Raw genomic sequence first — 17,764 nt, forward strand, 5'->3', positions numbered from 1 at the left:
AGGATATCAATTATATTTGGGTTTTGGGCTAAAGAACTTATTTCCTTTAAATCCTTTTCTTCCCCCCTTCTTTATTTTTGGTCTCTATCTTCTAAACTCTTCTTGGCTCTCTATGCATTTTAAAATATAAAGCATTAAAAAGCTAACTGTTTCCGGAAATGGTGGTAAGAGAACTAGATAAACATATGGGAGGGAAATAATGCCTTAAATTTACCTTATGCTACACACAAAAATTCAAGATTAGCTATTTACCGGGGCACCTGGGTGGCTCAGTGGGTTAAGCCGCTGCCTTCGGCTCAGGTCATGATCTCAGGGTCCTGGGATCGAGCCCCGCATTGGGCTCTCAGATCAGCAGGGAGCCTGCTTCCCTCTCTCTCTCTGCCTGCCTGTCTGCCTACTTGTGATTTCTGTCAAATAAATAAATAAACTCTTAAAAAAAAAAAAAAAAAGATTAGCTATTTACCCAAATGTAAAGGCTTCCAGGAAGAAAAAAAAAAGTATCTTCAACGCTTGGGGTGGGCAAAGATTTCTTAGAGAGGACACTAAAAAATACTAACCATAAATAAGAAAACAAATTTCTAAATTGGACTTCCTCAAAATTAAAATTTTCTGCTCGGAAAAAGATACCACTAAGATAATGAAAGATAAGCCACAGGCTATGGGTAAATATTTACAATGTTCATCATATACGAATGCACACATGCCAAATGACAAAGAACTTGTGTCTAAGATATGTAATGGACTCCTACAAATCAATAAAAACAGCATAATTTCTTAAATGGACAAAAACTTCAAACAGGTACCTCATAGGAAAAGATACAAATAGCCAAGGCACAAGAAAAGGTGCTCAATATCTTTCGTCTTCAGGAAAATGCACATTAACAGCATATGAAATAGCATTTCATACTCTCTAGAAAAGCAAAGATTAAAGAGACAGAAAACACTAAACACTAGCAAGAATACAGAACAACGACAACTCCTACACCTTAATGGTGACAGTGGCGCAACCATTTTGGCAAACTGTTTGGCAGATTCTTATAAAGCGGAAATTCACTTACGACTTGATAACTCTATTCCCAGGTACTTAATCCCCCCCAAAATGAAAACATGTATTTGCTACAAAAAAAATACAAGGTTGTTTATAGCAGGGTTTTTTTTTTTAATGATTTTATTTATTTATTTGACAGAAAGAGAAACAGCGAGAGCAGGAACACAAGCAAGGAGAGTGGGAGAGGCAGAAGCAGGCTTCCCGCCAAGCAAGGAGCCTGACACGGGGCTCAATCCCAGGACCCTGGGATCATGACCTGAGCCGAAGGCAGATGTTTAACGACAGAGCCACCCAGGAGCCCTGTTTATAACAGTTTTATTCATAGCGGCCACATCTGTCTATGACCCAAATATCCATCAACAGGAGAAGGGAAAACAAATTGTGGTATAGTCATTCAATGGAATACCACCAGCAGCAAAAAACAGAGCTACTGGCAGATGCAACAGCACAGACGAATCTCGAAAGCATGATGCTGAAAGAAACCAGACACAGAACTAAGATATGCTGCATGACTGCCTTTGTTTGAAATTCAAAAACGGGCGAACTAATCTGCAACGAGAACCACAGAGGTTTGACCGGGGGCAGCTTACGGTAGTCAGACTGCCTAGAAGGGGGAGAAAAGACTTTCTGGGGTGACAAAAATGATTTATAGGTCTCAGTGGCAGTATTCGTTACACAAGTGTCTACTGAGTTTTCATCAAAACTCAAACTGTACTTTTATGATCTGTGCATTTCACTGCATGTAAAAAGAGAAAAGCTAACTGGGAGCTCTGTGTGAGTAGGGCTTTGTCAACTGGTGGGTTTCACTGTAGGAAGCCGCCTGGGTTGCTCCATCAGAAGGTTTCAAATGGTCACGATCACTGGATCTTCTTGGCCTTACAGGTATAGGTCAGGGTGCCAGTGTTTGGAGAGTCAAGTGGAAAAAGAATCACTCACTATGCAGACCGCCACCTAATCCTCTTGTTTTCAGCAGGGTACCCAAGTCCCTCAGCTGGATTCGGTGTCCTGAAGTCCAGTGTCAAGTTCAACCTCTCAAACAACTAAACCTCTAGAGTTTTCAGCATGTGTTAAGATAGGGATTTGGAGATCAACTCTCCTTAAACAGACCTATAATCAAACCTGTTCTCAATCCCACCTCCACTCTTATATTCAGAGGGTCCTAGCATCCCTAATTCCTAGCTTTTTGTAGGTTCTCCTGTACAAGTAAGACCTGTCTCTGGGCTTCTCCCTCTACCCACATAGATTTTGGCTCTCTCTAGCGTGCTATATCAGTGATCACTTGTATATTTGCTTTCCAGCTTCCAAAACTGTGCGGAGTTCATCTCTATTATTTTCTGTCTTCAAGAATATCATTTTTATTTATTTTTTTTTTAAGATTTTATTTGATACAGAGAGAGGGGCGCCTGGGTGGCTCAGCTGGTTAAGCAACTCCCTTCGGCTCAGGTCATGATCCTGGAACCCCGGGGGGTCAAGTCCCGCATCGGGCTCCCTGCTCAGCAGAAGTCTGCTTCTCCCTCTGACCTCTCCCCTCTCATGTTCCCTCTCTCTCATTCTCTCTCTCTCTAATAAAGAAATAAAATCTTTAAAACAAAACAAAAACATACTTGATACAGAGAGAGAGCAAGCGCAAGCAGGGGGAGTGGCAGACAGAGGGAAAGAGAGAAGCAGACTCCCCGTTGAGCAGGGAGCCTAATGTGGGCCTCCATCCCAGGACCCCGGGACCATGATCTGAGCCAAAGGCAGACGCTTTACCGACTGAGCCACCCAGGTGCCCTAAGGAATGTCTTTTTTATTCTTTTACTATCATTTTGGTACCAAGAGGTGAGAGCAGTAAGTAGGTATGGTTAATCTACCAAGTTTAATTAGAATGCTCTTATTTTATTAAAGGGAAAATGCTCAATTTCGGGATATGCCATGTAGAAAGCACAAACTAATTTATACTTCCTAAACAGCAGGACAAGAATATAGAATTTCATTTCTGCCCATTAGATAAATGATCATGCGAAACATAAATTATTTGGCAAAATGTGGCTGAATACTTTTTCACATACTGAATACTTTTTCACATAGCTTGATGAAGGGGTCTTGGGAGAAGTGAAGCAAAGAAATTTATCTGTATGAGGAGAAAAGGTAGGAGAAAAAGAAAATAAAGTGGCACAATGGTAAAAGGAAAACCAAACTAACAGAGGCAAGCAGCATTTGACACATAGGCCAGACACACATTCTTCATATTTTTATCGGATTGGCATTTCTGTTTCTTCTTTAGTTTCTTTGCATATTTTTCTACAGCCATTTTGCTGCCTTCTCAACGCTCCAATTAAAAAAAAAAAAAACAAAAAAAAAACACTTTGTCGGAGGGGCACCTGGGTGGCTCAGTGGGTTAAGCCTCTGCCTTTGGCTCAGGTCATGATCTCAGGGTCCTGGGATCGAGCCCCTCATCGGGCTCTCTGCTCAGCAGCGAGCCCGTTTCCCCCTCTCTCTCTGCCTGCCTCTCTGCCTACTTGTGATCTCTGTCTGTCAAATAAATAAATAAAATCTTAAAAAGAAAAAAAAAAACCAAAACCAAAAAAAAAAACCCACTTTGTTGGCTACTTTTGCCCAATTATTCTTGCAGGTATAATTCAGCAATTTAAATTTATAAAGTTAATTTAGAATTGAGGTATTTTTGAAATGACATTTATTCAACTATTGTTTCACTTCCCTTAGTAAAGATTTATAGTTGTTTTCATACAGACCCACACCTTTCTTACTGAGTTTATTCTTAGTTTTGGTTAGCATAGGAGATTTATATTTATTTATACATCTACATATATACTTAAGATTACATATGTGACTTTTGATTTAAAAATCTATTTATATGCAATTACTACCACTCTTTAAAAATGGAAAATAGGGACGCCTGGGTGGCTCAGTTGGTTAAGCAGCTGCCTTCGGCTCAGGTCATGATCCCAGCGTCCTGGGATCGAGTCCCACATCGGGCTCCTTGCTTGGCAGGGAGCCTGCTTCTCCCTCTGCCTCTGCCTGCCACTCTGTCTGCCTGTGCTCACTCTCGCTTCTCTCTCTATGACAAATAAATAAATAAAATCTAAAAATGGAAAATATTTTTCTGCCATATCTGAACACACTGAAAATTAGATGAAATATTCTATCCAAGGATACTAAACGCAGCAGTTCATTATTTCTTAGATGTCTACCTCTTTCCATTCCCCAAATACAGCCCTAATCTAAGCTGTTAAATTACCAGTTAGCCTCCATATTCCTGCACTTAATTTCCTTTCAGTTCAAGCTAGATACTAACAGAACCACCTTCCTGAAGAATTCCTTTAATTGAAATCTCCTTTAATACCCAGAATAGTTCCTAATTAATAAATTAAAACACCTAGCCTCAGATTTCATGGGTTTTTATCAAGGGGCATGTACATAACCAAGTTGTTCTAATACTTCAGTCAAGGGGGTCTCCTTGCCGCACACCACTAACAGAATCCCGCTTTCCAAACCGGTTCCAGCCGGCTCTACTCACGCCACCTTACATTTCTTTCTTCCTCTAATTACTTAACACATATTCATCTCTGCCCCACAGAAATGAATGGAATCTGAAATTTTGTGTATGCTCTATTTCTTATTCTTGGAGGAAGCTGAAGAAACTGAAGTGACTGGTAACTGCTTTCTTATTACCTCATTAGGATACAATCCTCTAAATTTCTCTGTAGGACTTTGGAAGCCTGAAAATCTCAGATTCCTTCCAAAAATGCAGCTCATTCTATTTCATCTAAGAGTATAAGGGCTTTTGAATGTTTGTAATGTAATGGTAGATCCATTTGCTTCTCAAAGCAGACAGTAACCAAGCATTTAGATGATCGTTTCTACTCTTACCTCTATTGCTCGAATTACTTTTGAAAGTTCTTTAATAAGATGTCCAGGTCTGACATTGTCTGGGATCTCAAAAGCATGTTCAGATACAAGCTGTATTTGGATTAATAAAGATAAGACAACCAAAGTTATTTACACTATAATAGATAAAAATTATTTACTAAACAAATTTTGAATTCTCTAGATTTTATAGACATAGCAAAATACTAGTAAGCCAGGTATCAGAGTTCATGTAGTTGGTACAATACTCTTTAAGGAGATTCTTATTAACTTATAAAATCCTCTTAGAGATGGACTGTCTCACAGTGAATTTTGCGTTATACTGAGATGTAACATTGTACTCTATCCCTCAAAGCCTACTGGGACTCTTAACTACTATTATAATTAGTAAAGTAACTAATTAAGCCCAACATTTAATTCGTAATACATAAGGATTTACAAGTGGGAACACAGGCACTAAAAAATGATCCTATTTCCTATGGGAGGTCTAATTTTTTAATAACTTTTGTAAACTTTTTTTCTTTTACTTGGAAGAAGATCCCATCAATAGGACAGAGGAATGGGTGAGTTACCATACCTATCCAAATGCAAACTACTGTCATTATTTCTTATGTCTATTTCTAAATATTAACCTTTGTATCTAAGAACATTTTAATTTTTTAGATGCATTCAATATGCTAGTTTTTACTTTCGCTTTACATCTTCTCCTTGGTTTTAGGAGAATTTGTTAAAACAAACTAGTAACAACGTTAAGTGCTAACTATGTGCCAATCAAGATTCTATACTGTTAAGCACTTTCTGAGCGTTAATTCACTAAGCCTTTCAACAATAATGTGACAGAGATACTACCATTAGTCTCATTTTACAATTATGAAATTGTAAATTTCACAGGCCTGAAAGCAGAGGTTCGCTAGCTTACTGGCAGCATAGCTGAGATCTGAATCCAAACATCTGACTCCAGAGCCCATGCCCTTGAGCACTACGCTGAGCTGCCTCTCACCAGGCCACAAGGTGAACAGAGAGTTAAATGCAAATATCATGCTTTTAAAAGAGCACTTCAAATGTCATGAAATAACAGTATTTATCACTGATGAATTTTCCTGTGCATCAAAATCACCTACAAAGTTTGTTAAAGACAGAGAGGCTCAGATCCTACCACCAAACTAGTCAATCAGTGTCTCCCAGGAAAGATCCAGGGAGTTTATTTTTTAAAAGACTCTGACAAACACACAAGTTTGAAAACAACTTATCTAAAGCCTTCAGCAGATAACAAATTTTACAGTTTTTGCAACATCTATTTTGTTATTATCTTGTTAAATAGTTCTGTAATCTACTTATGCCCTGACTCCTCATCTACATGATGACCTCTCTGACACTCAAAGACTTGATGTTTATTTTCCTGATTGCTTCCACAGTGCCCAGCTCTAACGGCTACGTAGCTACGTACTAGCAATGATAATACAGTGAAAGGAGTAAAAAGTTACTGGGAGGGTAACCTATTAATAACTGTCTCCAGTATCTCTTAAGAGCAGGATTTTTATTTCAAGTGGATGTTCAACAAATTAGTATGGAAATATATTCTCATCAGTTTGCATATCTATCACTTATTAAAGAGTTGCATGTAAAGTTCCCTGGTCTTCAAGAGCTCATAAACCTAGTGAAGGGGACAGGGACATATTACTTTACAGATACTACTTTTAAATCCATTGGCATAAGAAACGTGCTACATAAGCAGAAGGGAAGGACACACAGATTCCAAATGGGGACCTGGGATGACCTCGTGGAGGTAGTAGGATTCAAATGCTAACTTCACATTTAGTGAAAATGAAAGCTCCTGCTTGAACCTTGACCTCCCTTTTCCTTCGTTTTTATGAAAAATCTAACGCATGGAAAGGCATATGGGCTTTGCAGTCACAGAGACTGAGCTTTAGTCTGAGGTCCTCCACAAGATTCTGGGCAAGTTACATAGAATTATTTGAACCTCAGCTTCTCCATAGTAAAATGGGGATAACAAGAGCAGATGCAAGCTTAAAGTTATTTATTATCCTGTATTTACATGTTCATTTCCCAGTCAATATCCTAAACATATTTGAATTACTTTCTTTTCCAGATTAAAGAAATACTTAATTCTCATAAATATGACCATAAGCCAGCACATTTGTATATACCATACAATAAAATGGAGGCTGTACCAAAAGCATGATTTCCATTCCCTCCACCGCTACCACTCACGTGCTGTCAAAGCAGCATAAGGACGCTCGTTTTCAATCTTGCCACAGAAACAATTAACAATCATTTCTCCAAAGAAAACGACTTACTTCTTTCTTCATCCATAACTTTAAAGCAGCATGCAGTGCTTTCACTCCCTGTACTAGGTAAGTTTGAGGCTGGAAACCATCTTCTCTCAGTTCTGTGGGAAGGGAAGTGGGTGGGGGAAAGGAGTTAGAGGGCTCCCAAGGTAACACGGTTAGCTTCCGCTGCTGAGACACCAACTGTCAAACTGTGTAACTGCCGAATGCCCAGAGGGGAAAACAGTGAAATAAAAAGCAAGAAAGAAAAAGAAAAGAAATGACATTAAATGTGGTTGTACGGAAGGCCCCAAGTAAAAGGGAGCTCACCGACAGTCTGAGCAAGAGACAAGTCGTGGAACAATGTCAGTATGGACCTACTCACATGAACTCTAACAATGGAAACTATTAAACTACTTCATCATCTGTGACACAGGTGATAAAACTGAAGAAAAGGATTACCACAAAACTCAGGATACGGGTTCTCTTTAGAAGGGAAGGAGGAGGGTGCAATGGGAAAAAATGGATGTTTCTAAGGCACTGGCAAGGCTGAGCCAGTGGAACAGGCGACCCAGGTGAGCCTGTAATTAATATTCAAACTTTTAGAACCGTGTATGTGTGTATGCCGTGTGCGGTCTATACAGTCAGCTACACGGCGGGACATAGTTCACGAATGTAAAGGTGAACACACCACACACATACATCTTTTCTGGGTCTTTAAAATCATCTGAAACTCACACAAAATGTATCAGATGTGGTCTAACATTCAGGTAAGCCAAAGCAAAAACAAAAGGTTTCACTTCTGTCCAATGGCTGATTTACTTATATACGTCCAAAATTAGTCCACTGTTTTATTATTACTGACCCTAAATGCAGTTAAGTTTCATACTATCTCTTTCCATTTACCCAATCGTAGAAGCCTTTTAACAGTCTGAGAGCTGGCAAATACTGGGCCACGATGGAAGGTTAAAAGATCAGGGATGAATGAACATAATGTGGCATAAGACCACCATCCCTGCTTCCAGGCTGAATGCCTAGGATGATGGCAATTGGTACAATGGCGATTTCGCCCCAGCCTTAGCGGGACTGGACTGACTCACTAGTATTGCCAGGTGTCCTATCCTGTATTGATCCAGCTGACGAACTAAAATATGTGAAAACCTGGCCTACCAATATCCTTGCACAGTAATCTTCTTCAGCTGTTGATGTATAGGGTCACGTTTTCAATTAAACCTCAATATTTCTAAACTCTCAATAGCCTAGAACAAAGGCTAAATCATTGTTCTAAGATTAAGCACTTTGCTGTTTGTGGCTGCAAGAGGAACAGCCAGATTTTACCTTTCAGATAAATTCTTTATTTGTCCCAAAAAGGTGATTGATGAACCCCTCCTGGACATTAGGAAAAAGCATCACTTGAGGGGTGGGTGTATGTTAGTGAGAAAGAAAAGACGGAAAAAGGCTCTGCACTTCCTTTTTTTTTTTTTTTTTTTTTTTTTACTTTAAAGATTTTATTTATTTGACAAAGAGAGACACAACGAGAGAGGGAACACTAGCAGAGGGAGTAGGAGACAGAGAAGCAGGCTCCCTGCTGAGCAGGGAGCCCAATGTGGGGCTCGATCCCAGGAACTCTGGGATCATGATCTGAGCCCACGGCAGACGCTTAACGACTGAGCCAGCCAGGAGCCCCAGCTCTGAAATGAGTACTAACTGCCAATCTCCTACCTGGAGGGTTTGGTAACTGGGTTTTATTTCCAAAACACAAGGACATTTATAAATGTTTTTGTAAGTATTTGTAAGTGTTCCTATTTTTCTAGGCTTCTACTTGGAGAGGAGACTGAAAACTTTACTGCCCAGTACCCCACTGGAAACTACACACGGCAAGTGTACGTGTGGTCCCCTGTGAGATTCCTGCAGCCAAGACACGAAGGCGCGCTCACTGAACACAGGTGCCTCAGCCTTGCCAATACCCAAAAATACTGAGCGAGTCAGGGACTCAGGGTAGGGGTGCATTTCTGCAGAGAGACTGGTCTTGTACGGAAAGCAGCCAATCCCCTTCATCCACAGGCTCCTCCCTCTACCATCTCTCTCTCTGTACCACGTCAAGACACTGATCTCTATTTATACTGCTGCAAGGTGTGGGATGGGGCTACTGTGTTTTCCAAGGACAGTGAGGTTGTTTTCTGTTTTTGCTGTTTGAGGAAGAAATCATAAACGACTTTTATCATTAATTCTGTGCATGTTACCCTGGGAAGTAAGTTAGTGATTCTTCTCATTTTACCTTTTCTTCCTGTGCAACTTTTAAATGCGGGGCGGGCGGAAACCCATGTTTAGAACAGACTTCACTATTTAATCTGTTTCTATCTGTTCTTCTGAGAATTCATTATAATAATAGCACTATCTGCAAACTGACAAGAAAAGTCAGACAACACAAAAACCCAATGAACTCTATTCTCATAGGCACAAGGGAAAGAATGGTGAGAAGCAGATGTGACAATCACCCTCCAGCTTGACTGCTCAAAGATTGTTAAACCAAAGGTAAAACACCCAAATCTGAAATTCTGCAGGAAAAAAGGGAGCTAAGTTTAAATAAAAGAATGTCCTGGGCACCTGGGTGGCTCAGTCAGTTAAGCGTCTGCCCTTGGCTCAGGTCATGATCTCAGGGTCCTGGGATTGAGTCCCACATTGGGCTTCCTGCTCAGCGGGGAGCTTGCTTCTCCCTCTCCTTCTACCCCTCCTACCTGCTTGTGTTCTCTCTCCTTCTCAAATAAATAAAATCTTTTAAAAATTAAAAAAAAAAAAAAAAAAGGAATGTCCCCTGCCCAAAACCATTTTCTTCAACAGACTCATAGTCTGACCTTCAACTGGTTTGCACTAACAAGTGCCTTGGACCAGCCAGCATCACAGTCCTAATAGTAATGGCTCAGGCACTCCCTGGTTCTCTCAGAACATGAAAAATCCCCTCGATTTTTAAAAGCAAATGTTTAGGAACACACATGACAGTAACAGTCCCATAGCCTAAACTGTACTTTTGTGAGGGAGGCACGTTTACATGTCTGACACTGTGCGCAGGGTACTAGAGTCCAAGGGGAAATGAACATTTGCCAGCACTTCCTGTGTCGCTCTGATGCAGCTCTTCATAGATCTGATTTTTAATGCAGCTCTTTCATAGATCTGATGGGCTAGAGACTAATGCGCTAAAAAGCTTCTTGGCGGGGAAAATCATGCATTTTAAAAAACAAAACGGGGGGGGGGGGGGGGCGCCTGGGTGGCTCAGTGGGTTAAGCCGCTGCCTTCGGCTCAGGTCATGATCTCAGGGTCCTGAGATCGAGTCCCGCGTCGGGCTCTCTGCAGGGAGCCTGTTTCTTCCTCTCTCTCTCTGTGCCTGCCTCTCTGCCTACTTGTGATCTCTGTCAAATAAATAAATAAAATCTTTAAAAAAAAAAAAAAAAACAGGGGCAATAGCTACACCATAATAAAAAGAGGCCCCTCTTTCTATCAGTGGCTTTTCATGAATTTACAAACATCATGCATCATAATGTACAGATTATGAATTACCTTTCAAGGTTTCCAGCAAATTTTTGGCTACAAACCAACATATGGCTTCAAAGAAAGGGAATTTGAAAAGATCTGGTGTTTTTAGCCTTTTTTCCATCTCATAACACCTAAAGAAAATTTGAAGAAACTTATTAATGTTAGCATTTCCAGGTTAAATGGAGGCAACCAACTTAAGGAAAATAAAACAAGCAGCCCACAATACGTAAGGCCAATCAAGTAGTGTGTATCACCTAACACCACCACACTTGAACAAGAATGAACTGTGATCTTTTCCAGCTCGGACCTTAACAAATCGGACAGTATACTGAAGATTTATACTGGTGTCTTCCCAAAGATCAGAACCCTGGGATTTGCATCGTAGTTTTAGCAAAAGGAATGTTATAAAGGTTCCACCATAACAAATAAAACAGCATGTGTAGAAAACAGCTCCCTATGTTAGCACCACAACACCCACTCGGAGTTTTCTTTAGGCTCTGCTACACCCGGCGCTGGTCACGGTGAGAAGACAGGATCCACAGCCTGCCAGTGTCATTCTTCTGTGGGAGTCCTGGCAGCAGTCCCCATAGCCAGTAGCCATCTTTCCCCCAGGGACACTCCAGGTAGAGAAACAAGATTCACATCTGATGGGTGTGGGAGGTGCCCCCGCTTCAAGTTTCAGGGCGCTATTTCTCACAATACCTCCACAGACACAGAGCTCCCAGCATTCCCCCTGGGCATACCAGGTTACAAGAGTCACCACATTCAGGAAAGCCCAAAGACATGGCTTCTGACTGGGCATCTCTAGTTCTCCCGGTCCTGATGCAGTTAATTAATCAGAAATCATTTTACCTTAAGCCATGTAGCTTGGTAACATTCTACTCTCTTCAGACCACCAGAGGAACAGAGTTACCCAAAGGTCAATCTCAGACAGAAGGGGAAACAGCTGTTAATCCTTTACCCACAGCAAACTAAAGCAGGCATTCTGACAGCAGTCCTGACTTAGGATGACTTTCCCCCAGCACCATGTCACACCTGAGTCCAACTGGATTTGGTTCATTCCCCTAACTATAAAAACAAGCAAACCATAGAGCCCACATTTTGTAAAATTTTGAAATTCAGGGTTACATTTCGTATCAAACTGAATAAATGACTCTTTCTGTTTTTAGGGTTGAAATGCATCAAGGAGTCATCCTGACAAAATTTTATAATACATTTGTTTTAAAGGTCCTTCATAATTCCTCAGGGCCTACCTCCATGAGAATGCAATTAAAATACATTGCTGAATTAGTTTTTCTAGAACTTTAAAAATAATATCTTATTTAAGAAAAGACAAAAGATCCTTTAAATACTGATGACACAAACCTGAGCTGCATGCCAATGTTAAGGTTGTGCAGAAAGTTCCCCCCAAAAGCCATACAGTCCTGAGATGTGAGCACAGCATGAATCCACCCTGGAACAGTTAAAATGCGCATCAGTGAGTTTTCAATACTTAAACCAAACAAATGTGATATCTACCTGTGAAATGAGAAACTCAAAATATCAACATCAGTTTCCTTCCTACTCCGCCAGAGCTCAAGAAGCTGATGCTGATTATCATCTGTAGACACATTCATTCAAGTATTTATGAAGAACCAAACACATGCCAGACTCTGCTGAGTTTGAGGAAACAAATGCACTGATCCAATCAGACAAAATCATGGTACAGGACAGGTGATGGGTTTTGTAGTTGTTGCTGTTTTATTTTTTTAGCTTACAAACGTAATCCAACTTCTCATTGAAGATGTTACTCTGAGAGGAGTCAAATGCGGTAAGAATGAGGTGAGCACATTGCCATTACAGGGACACGGGACTGGCCGAGCCCTTCCCTTCTTCATTAGCGCCGTCCTGAGGCAAGCAATGCCCTGAGGGACTAAGCAAGGAGCAAGAGCGGGACTCGAGGGGAGACCTGGCGCTAAGAAGAAAAAGGTAGATCACCCACAGTTCACCGTGGAGGGTTATGGGTCCTAAGGTACAAACGGTGGCAGTTAAAATGATGCCTTATTTTCCCATAAATATGTTTTCAAAGTGAGAATTATTTCTAAGAGGTGATGCCTAACTTTTGAAAAAAAAAAAATCCATAGGCTGAACATAAAGCCTTCATGTAAATGTATATATAAATACACACATATGTTTGCGTGTAAAAATTAATTATTAAAACAGACCCCATTTTCTTTATATTTTTCACTTTTTGATCCCTCATTGTGCTGCGGCACACATGAAAAAAATTCCTTTAAAGACTGACTTTCAAGGGGTGCCATTTGTATGTTTAAAGGCACAAAGCCTTCAGCTTCACCCTGAAATCACAAATGAAAAATTTTTGTCAGCTACAAATCCTATAGATCAGTGGTTCTCTACAGCACAGAGGCAGTGCTGCCTATATAGGATGTTTTGAAAAGTCTGAAGGACTTGCTTTGATTGTTCATGATGAAGAGGCATTAGTGGCATTGCCTGAGCGAGAGCCAGGGACACAACACGCAGGCCACTCCACATAGTAAGAAAGTCATGCATTACTCAGGGCTCTCTGCTGGGCATTCACACAGGCACAAAATCTGTCATTAATGGTCTAAGTCTAGAAACTGTAAGTCCATCATATATGTAAGCAAAGTATTTTTTGCACAGTTTTGGCCCAATTTTCTGAAAAAGCAACAGTCCCTATGGCAGTGGTTTTCTAGATGGGGTCTCCAGCCCGGCAGCATCAGCCAGCAACTGGGAACCTTTAGAAATGCAATTCCCAGCACCACCCCCCAAGCCTCTCAGATCTACTGAATCAGAACCGCTGGGGATAAGGCCCAGCAATCCATGTTTCAATAAGTCCTCCAGGTGATTCTAATGCTCAATGACATTTGAGAACCATTAATCTACATGAATGCTCTAGAACTTGAGTTGCCAATCATACACCTGTATGAGCAGGCACATTTTAAAATAGTATTTTATTATGAATTGCTTTTGAGTTTCTTCTTTCTGTTCTAGTTAGATCATTACATCAATTTGGGGGGAAACAACTGGTATAGGAGGTTATATCATGAATAAAATTTGAATCCAAGATTTTGAAGGGAGCATTAATGAAAGATTTGTTACAAAAGGGAGCCCTGGGAAAAGGATTTAAGAGAGGAGCTGAGCCCACGCACAATAAAAATATTGATACTTATCTAGATTTATAAATTCTGGTGGTTCTAGATATTCATTCATTCATTTATTCAATACATATTTATTATTACATATACCAGAGGCAGGCAAGAGAGCAAGACCTGTGGCAACAAATCCCCGTGAACTCTGCAGCCATTAAGGTCACCCAAATCAGAAAAACATTAATTTTCAAAACCAGCGGCTGGATGAGTCCACACCCTGCATTCAGTCAATCTCAAAGTGACATGCCTGATAACCTATATTTGAGGCGATAGCCAAGGCTGGTGTTCAGTTCCTTCCCAGGGTCCCTCAAAATATACCCACTGCCTCCAGTGTCCCAGGGCAGCAGCCCAGATTCTTAGAACAGGCTCGGCCTTTGATAGCAATGTAGAGCCGAACAGTTAAAATTGAAAGCCTGTCAACAAAATTTTAAAATTTTGTGCAAAGGACATTACAAAGAACATATAAACAAAGTGCAAAGATAAGCCCCAGAATAGGAGAGTCATTTGTAGGTCATATATCTGGATATATCTAGATCATGTATCTGGTATACGGAATATATCAAGAACACTTACAACTCAACAATAAAAAGACAAATAACCCAACTTAAAAATGGACGAAGAATCTGAATAGACATTTCTCCAAAGATAGATACACAAATAGCCAAGAAGCACAAGAAAAAAAGTTCAGCATCAATATTCATTAAGGAAACGCAAATCAAAACCACAGTAGGATACCTTCACTTCACATCTACTAGAACGGTCAAAGTGAAAAAGATAATTACAGTGTTGGTAAAGATGCGGAGAAACTGGAACATGTGTACATTGCTGGTGGGAATGTAAAGTGGTGAAACCATATGGAAGAGTTTAGCAGTTCCTCAAAAAGCTAAACATCATAAATGCTATGGCCCCACCATTTCATTACTAGGTGTATATATATAAAACCACAAAAACTTCTACAAAAATATTCAAAGCATCACTGTTCATAATAGCCAATGTCTATCAACTGATGAATGGATAAACAAAATGAGGTCTATCCATAATAGTGGAATATCATTTGGCCATAAAAAATAACTAAGGACTGACACGTGATACAACATGGAGGAGTCCAGTGCACATTAAGCCAGCTAAAAGAAGCTAGATACAAAAGGCCACATATTCCATATGTTATACACGAAATATCCAGAATAGGCAAATCCACAGAGACAGAAAGTACATGAAGTGGTTGCCAGGGGCTCAGGGGAGAAGAACGCCTATTAACTAGTATGGGTTTGTTTTTGAGGTGACGAAATGTTCTGGAAGTGGTATGGGTGCACAACTTTGGTAATCTACCAAAAACCACTGACATGCACACTTTGAAAGGATAAATATTATGGTATATGAATTTTTTAAAAAGATTATTTATTTATATTTATGTATTTATTTATATGTATCAGAGAAAGAGCGCACAAGCAGGTAAAGTGGCAGGCAGAGGCAGAGAGAAGCAGGCTCCCCCTGAGCAAGGAGCCTGATGCGGGACTCGATCCCAGGACTGTGGGATCATGACCTTAGCCAAAGGCAGCGGCTTAACCGACTGAGCCACCCAGGTGTCCCGGTATATGAATTTTATCTGAATAAAAATTAAAATGAAGACAAATGACAGAAAACACAATTCCAAAACAAGTTCTAATTGCAAGAAAAGCCCTCTAAGGGACAAAGCAGTGAAAAGCCCAAGGTCAGAATTATCTCTGAGGTTACGCAAAGCTATTTTCTAACCATGTTAAAGCCAGAGCTTCCAATAAAATGCCGACTCTGTGCAACTGAGCATCAACTATGGGGGTAAGGGATGGGATGAAAGCCTTACCTGTAGGAACAAATAAAGTATGTCCCTGCTTTACCACACATTTGTAGCATTTATCCACCTTATCTCCAAAGAACACCTCACTCTGGGTCACAGATGAACTCCAAGACTCATAGAGTGCCAAGTTTTCATCTGTTGGCTTTATCAAATAGAAAATCTTCTCACCCTAGAAGGAAGTAATCACACTATTTTTGAAAAAAGAAAAGCCACTCTTAGGATGGCCCACATGGATGCGATTTCCCAATATAATGATCTAAATCAAATTAGATAATTATCAGATTTTTAGGCTCAAGAGGACATCTTTCACAAATCTGATCAGTAATTACTGCCCTTAATAAGCATCTTCACAAAAGCTAAAGCCCCCCTCCAAAATAAGACCCGGGGTCAATAAAGCAGGGTTGGGAGAAACAGTTACAAGAGAGGAGAGGAAACAATCATAAACACCTCACTGATCTCATTTTTAAGGTATGGAAGTAAACACATGTTAATAGGCCCAGGTCACAGAGTCATCTCTGCAACTCTGCCCTTGCCTCTAAGATCTATGGTTATTTTTTTCAAAGACCAGTAAATAAACTTCCTTTAATCAACTAGCCCCTGCCTTTTCACGTAGAAGAGGAACAGGAGCTCAAGGACACAGCGTCGAGTACAGTCCAGAGCACTGCAGAAGCATGGGCGCTGTACACAGATCTGGTTCTAGATCAGCACTGTCCCACACAACTTGGTGTGATGATGGAGTGTCTTCTATCTGTGCCACACACTAGTCGTAAGCCACAGGTGGCTACCGAGCACTTGAAATGTCACTAGTGTAGAGAAGGAACTGAATTTTAAATTATATTTAATTACAATTATCTAAATGTAGCTACATGTGGCCAGTGGCTACTGCATAGTCCAATTCTAGATAAAGCAAGGTGAATATAAACTGCCAAGAATTAGGGTTTTTTTTTCATGGGCATTTCTGACTCATTCAACTAGCTGTCCTGGCCTACCCTTAAAATCAGAAGCAAGTATTACTGTAATTATGCTGTAATCAGGTATCTGATTCCGGGATTAACTGATAGCTGACTAGGGTGAAAAGGAAACAGAGACGAAAGGCTGCAAGTGACCAATTTTTGAGACAGGGACAAAAAAAAAGGAATGTAAATATAAAATAAAAGCATGGTGGCCCCTCCATTACTTGAGATTAAAAAAAAGAAAAACCATAATGCTTAAAGGTAAAACGCTGGAGCCTACTTAAAAAGTACAAACACTTCCCTCGTAATAAATGTCATTTACAGCCAATGAATGCATTCCTGGAAAAACAGGACTAAATGTTTCTGTCAGTAAGAGGAGAAAGAAATGCCCCAGTCTTACCCAGAGGACATGGTACCAGACTGAAGTTCCACCAAAGTCAATGTGGAAATCCGTGTAGCTGTCCTGAACTCCCATTAAGCAGTACTTCTGAACAAACGGCTTGGGAAAAACTGAATCGTCTGGCCAGTAATTTTCCACCCAGGAAAGTTTTCTGGCTATATCAGGGACCTCCACCAATTCAGACATCCTTTAAAAAAAACAAACACACATATACACACATCCCCACATCATGCAAATTTAAAGTTCTTAAAGTTTCATTTCCCATCTCAACCCAAACCAAGAAATTAAATGGAACTCTAGGTTAACAATACGGAAAAGATTAAAATTCATATTTCTAAATATTCTCTGTGCGTGTCAAAGCAAAATGTACATTGCTATGACTGGACCTCTTCAGAAGTCATAATTAGATTTTGTACTGAAATAAATGTATCATTAACTACATTTAGCTAACACTGAGAAGACTAAACCAAAATGTCCAGAACTACTCACTTTGTATCTGAAAATTCAAGGCTGATCACATTTAACACTTTTGGTCTGTTAGGATTCATGAAGTATTTAACATAATTGTGAAGGGTCATTTTGCTGTCTGCCTGCCTTGCCACATCAATGACATCTATCACTTTGTCACCACCTGCAGAGAAAAATTATAGTCTTGTTATTGGGCTTAAGA

General features: G+C 40.2%; 1 protein-coding gene across 1 annotated transcript in view; it reads right to left on the reverse strand.

The window, feature by feature from the left end:
- Positions 1-17,764, reverse strand: part of KDM7A (lysine demethylase 7A) — an 83,111-nt gene that overhangs the window by 16,092 nt on the left and 49,255 nt on the right. The window contains exons 5-11 of the mRNA XM_047694525.1: positions 17,584-17,725; positions 17,095-17,281; positions 15,748-15,910; positions 12,103-12,190; positions 10,762-10,868; positions 7,237-7,328; positions 4,922-5,011 (exon numbers count right to left, since the gene is read on the reverse strand). Of these exons, the coding sequence (XP_047550481.1) occupies positions 4,922-5,011; positions 7,237-7,328; positions 10,762-10,868; positions 12,103-12,190; positions 15,748-15,910; positions 17,095-17,281; positions 17,584-17,725 (869 nt within the window). The remainder of the gene's footprint in view (positions 1-4,921; positions 5,012-7,236; positions 7,329-10,761; positions 10,869-12,102; positions 12,191-15,747; positions 15,911-17,094; positions 17,282-17,583; positions 17,726-17,764) is intronic.

This window comes from Lutra lutra, chromosome 11, assembly GCF_902655055.1.
Source record: "Lutra lutra chromosome 11, mLutLut1.2, whole genome shotgun sequence".
Classification (NCBI taxonomy): domain Eukaryota; kingdom Metazoa; phylum Chordata; class Mammalia; order Carnivora; family Mustelidae; genus Lutra; species Lutra lutra.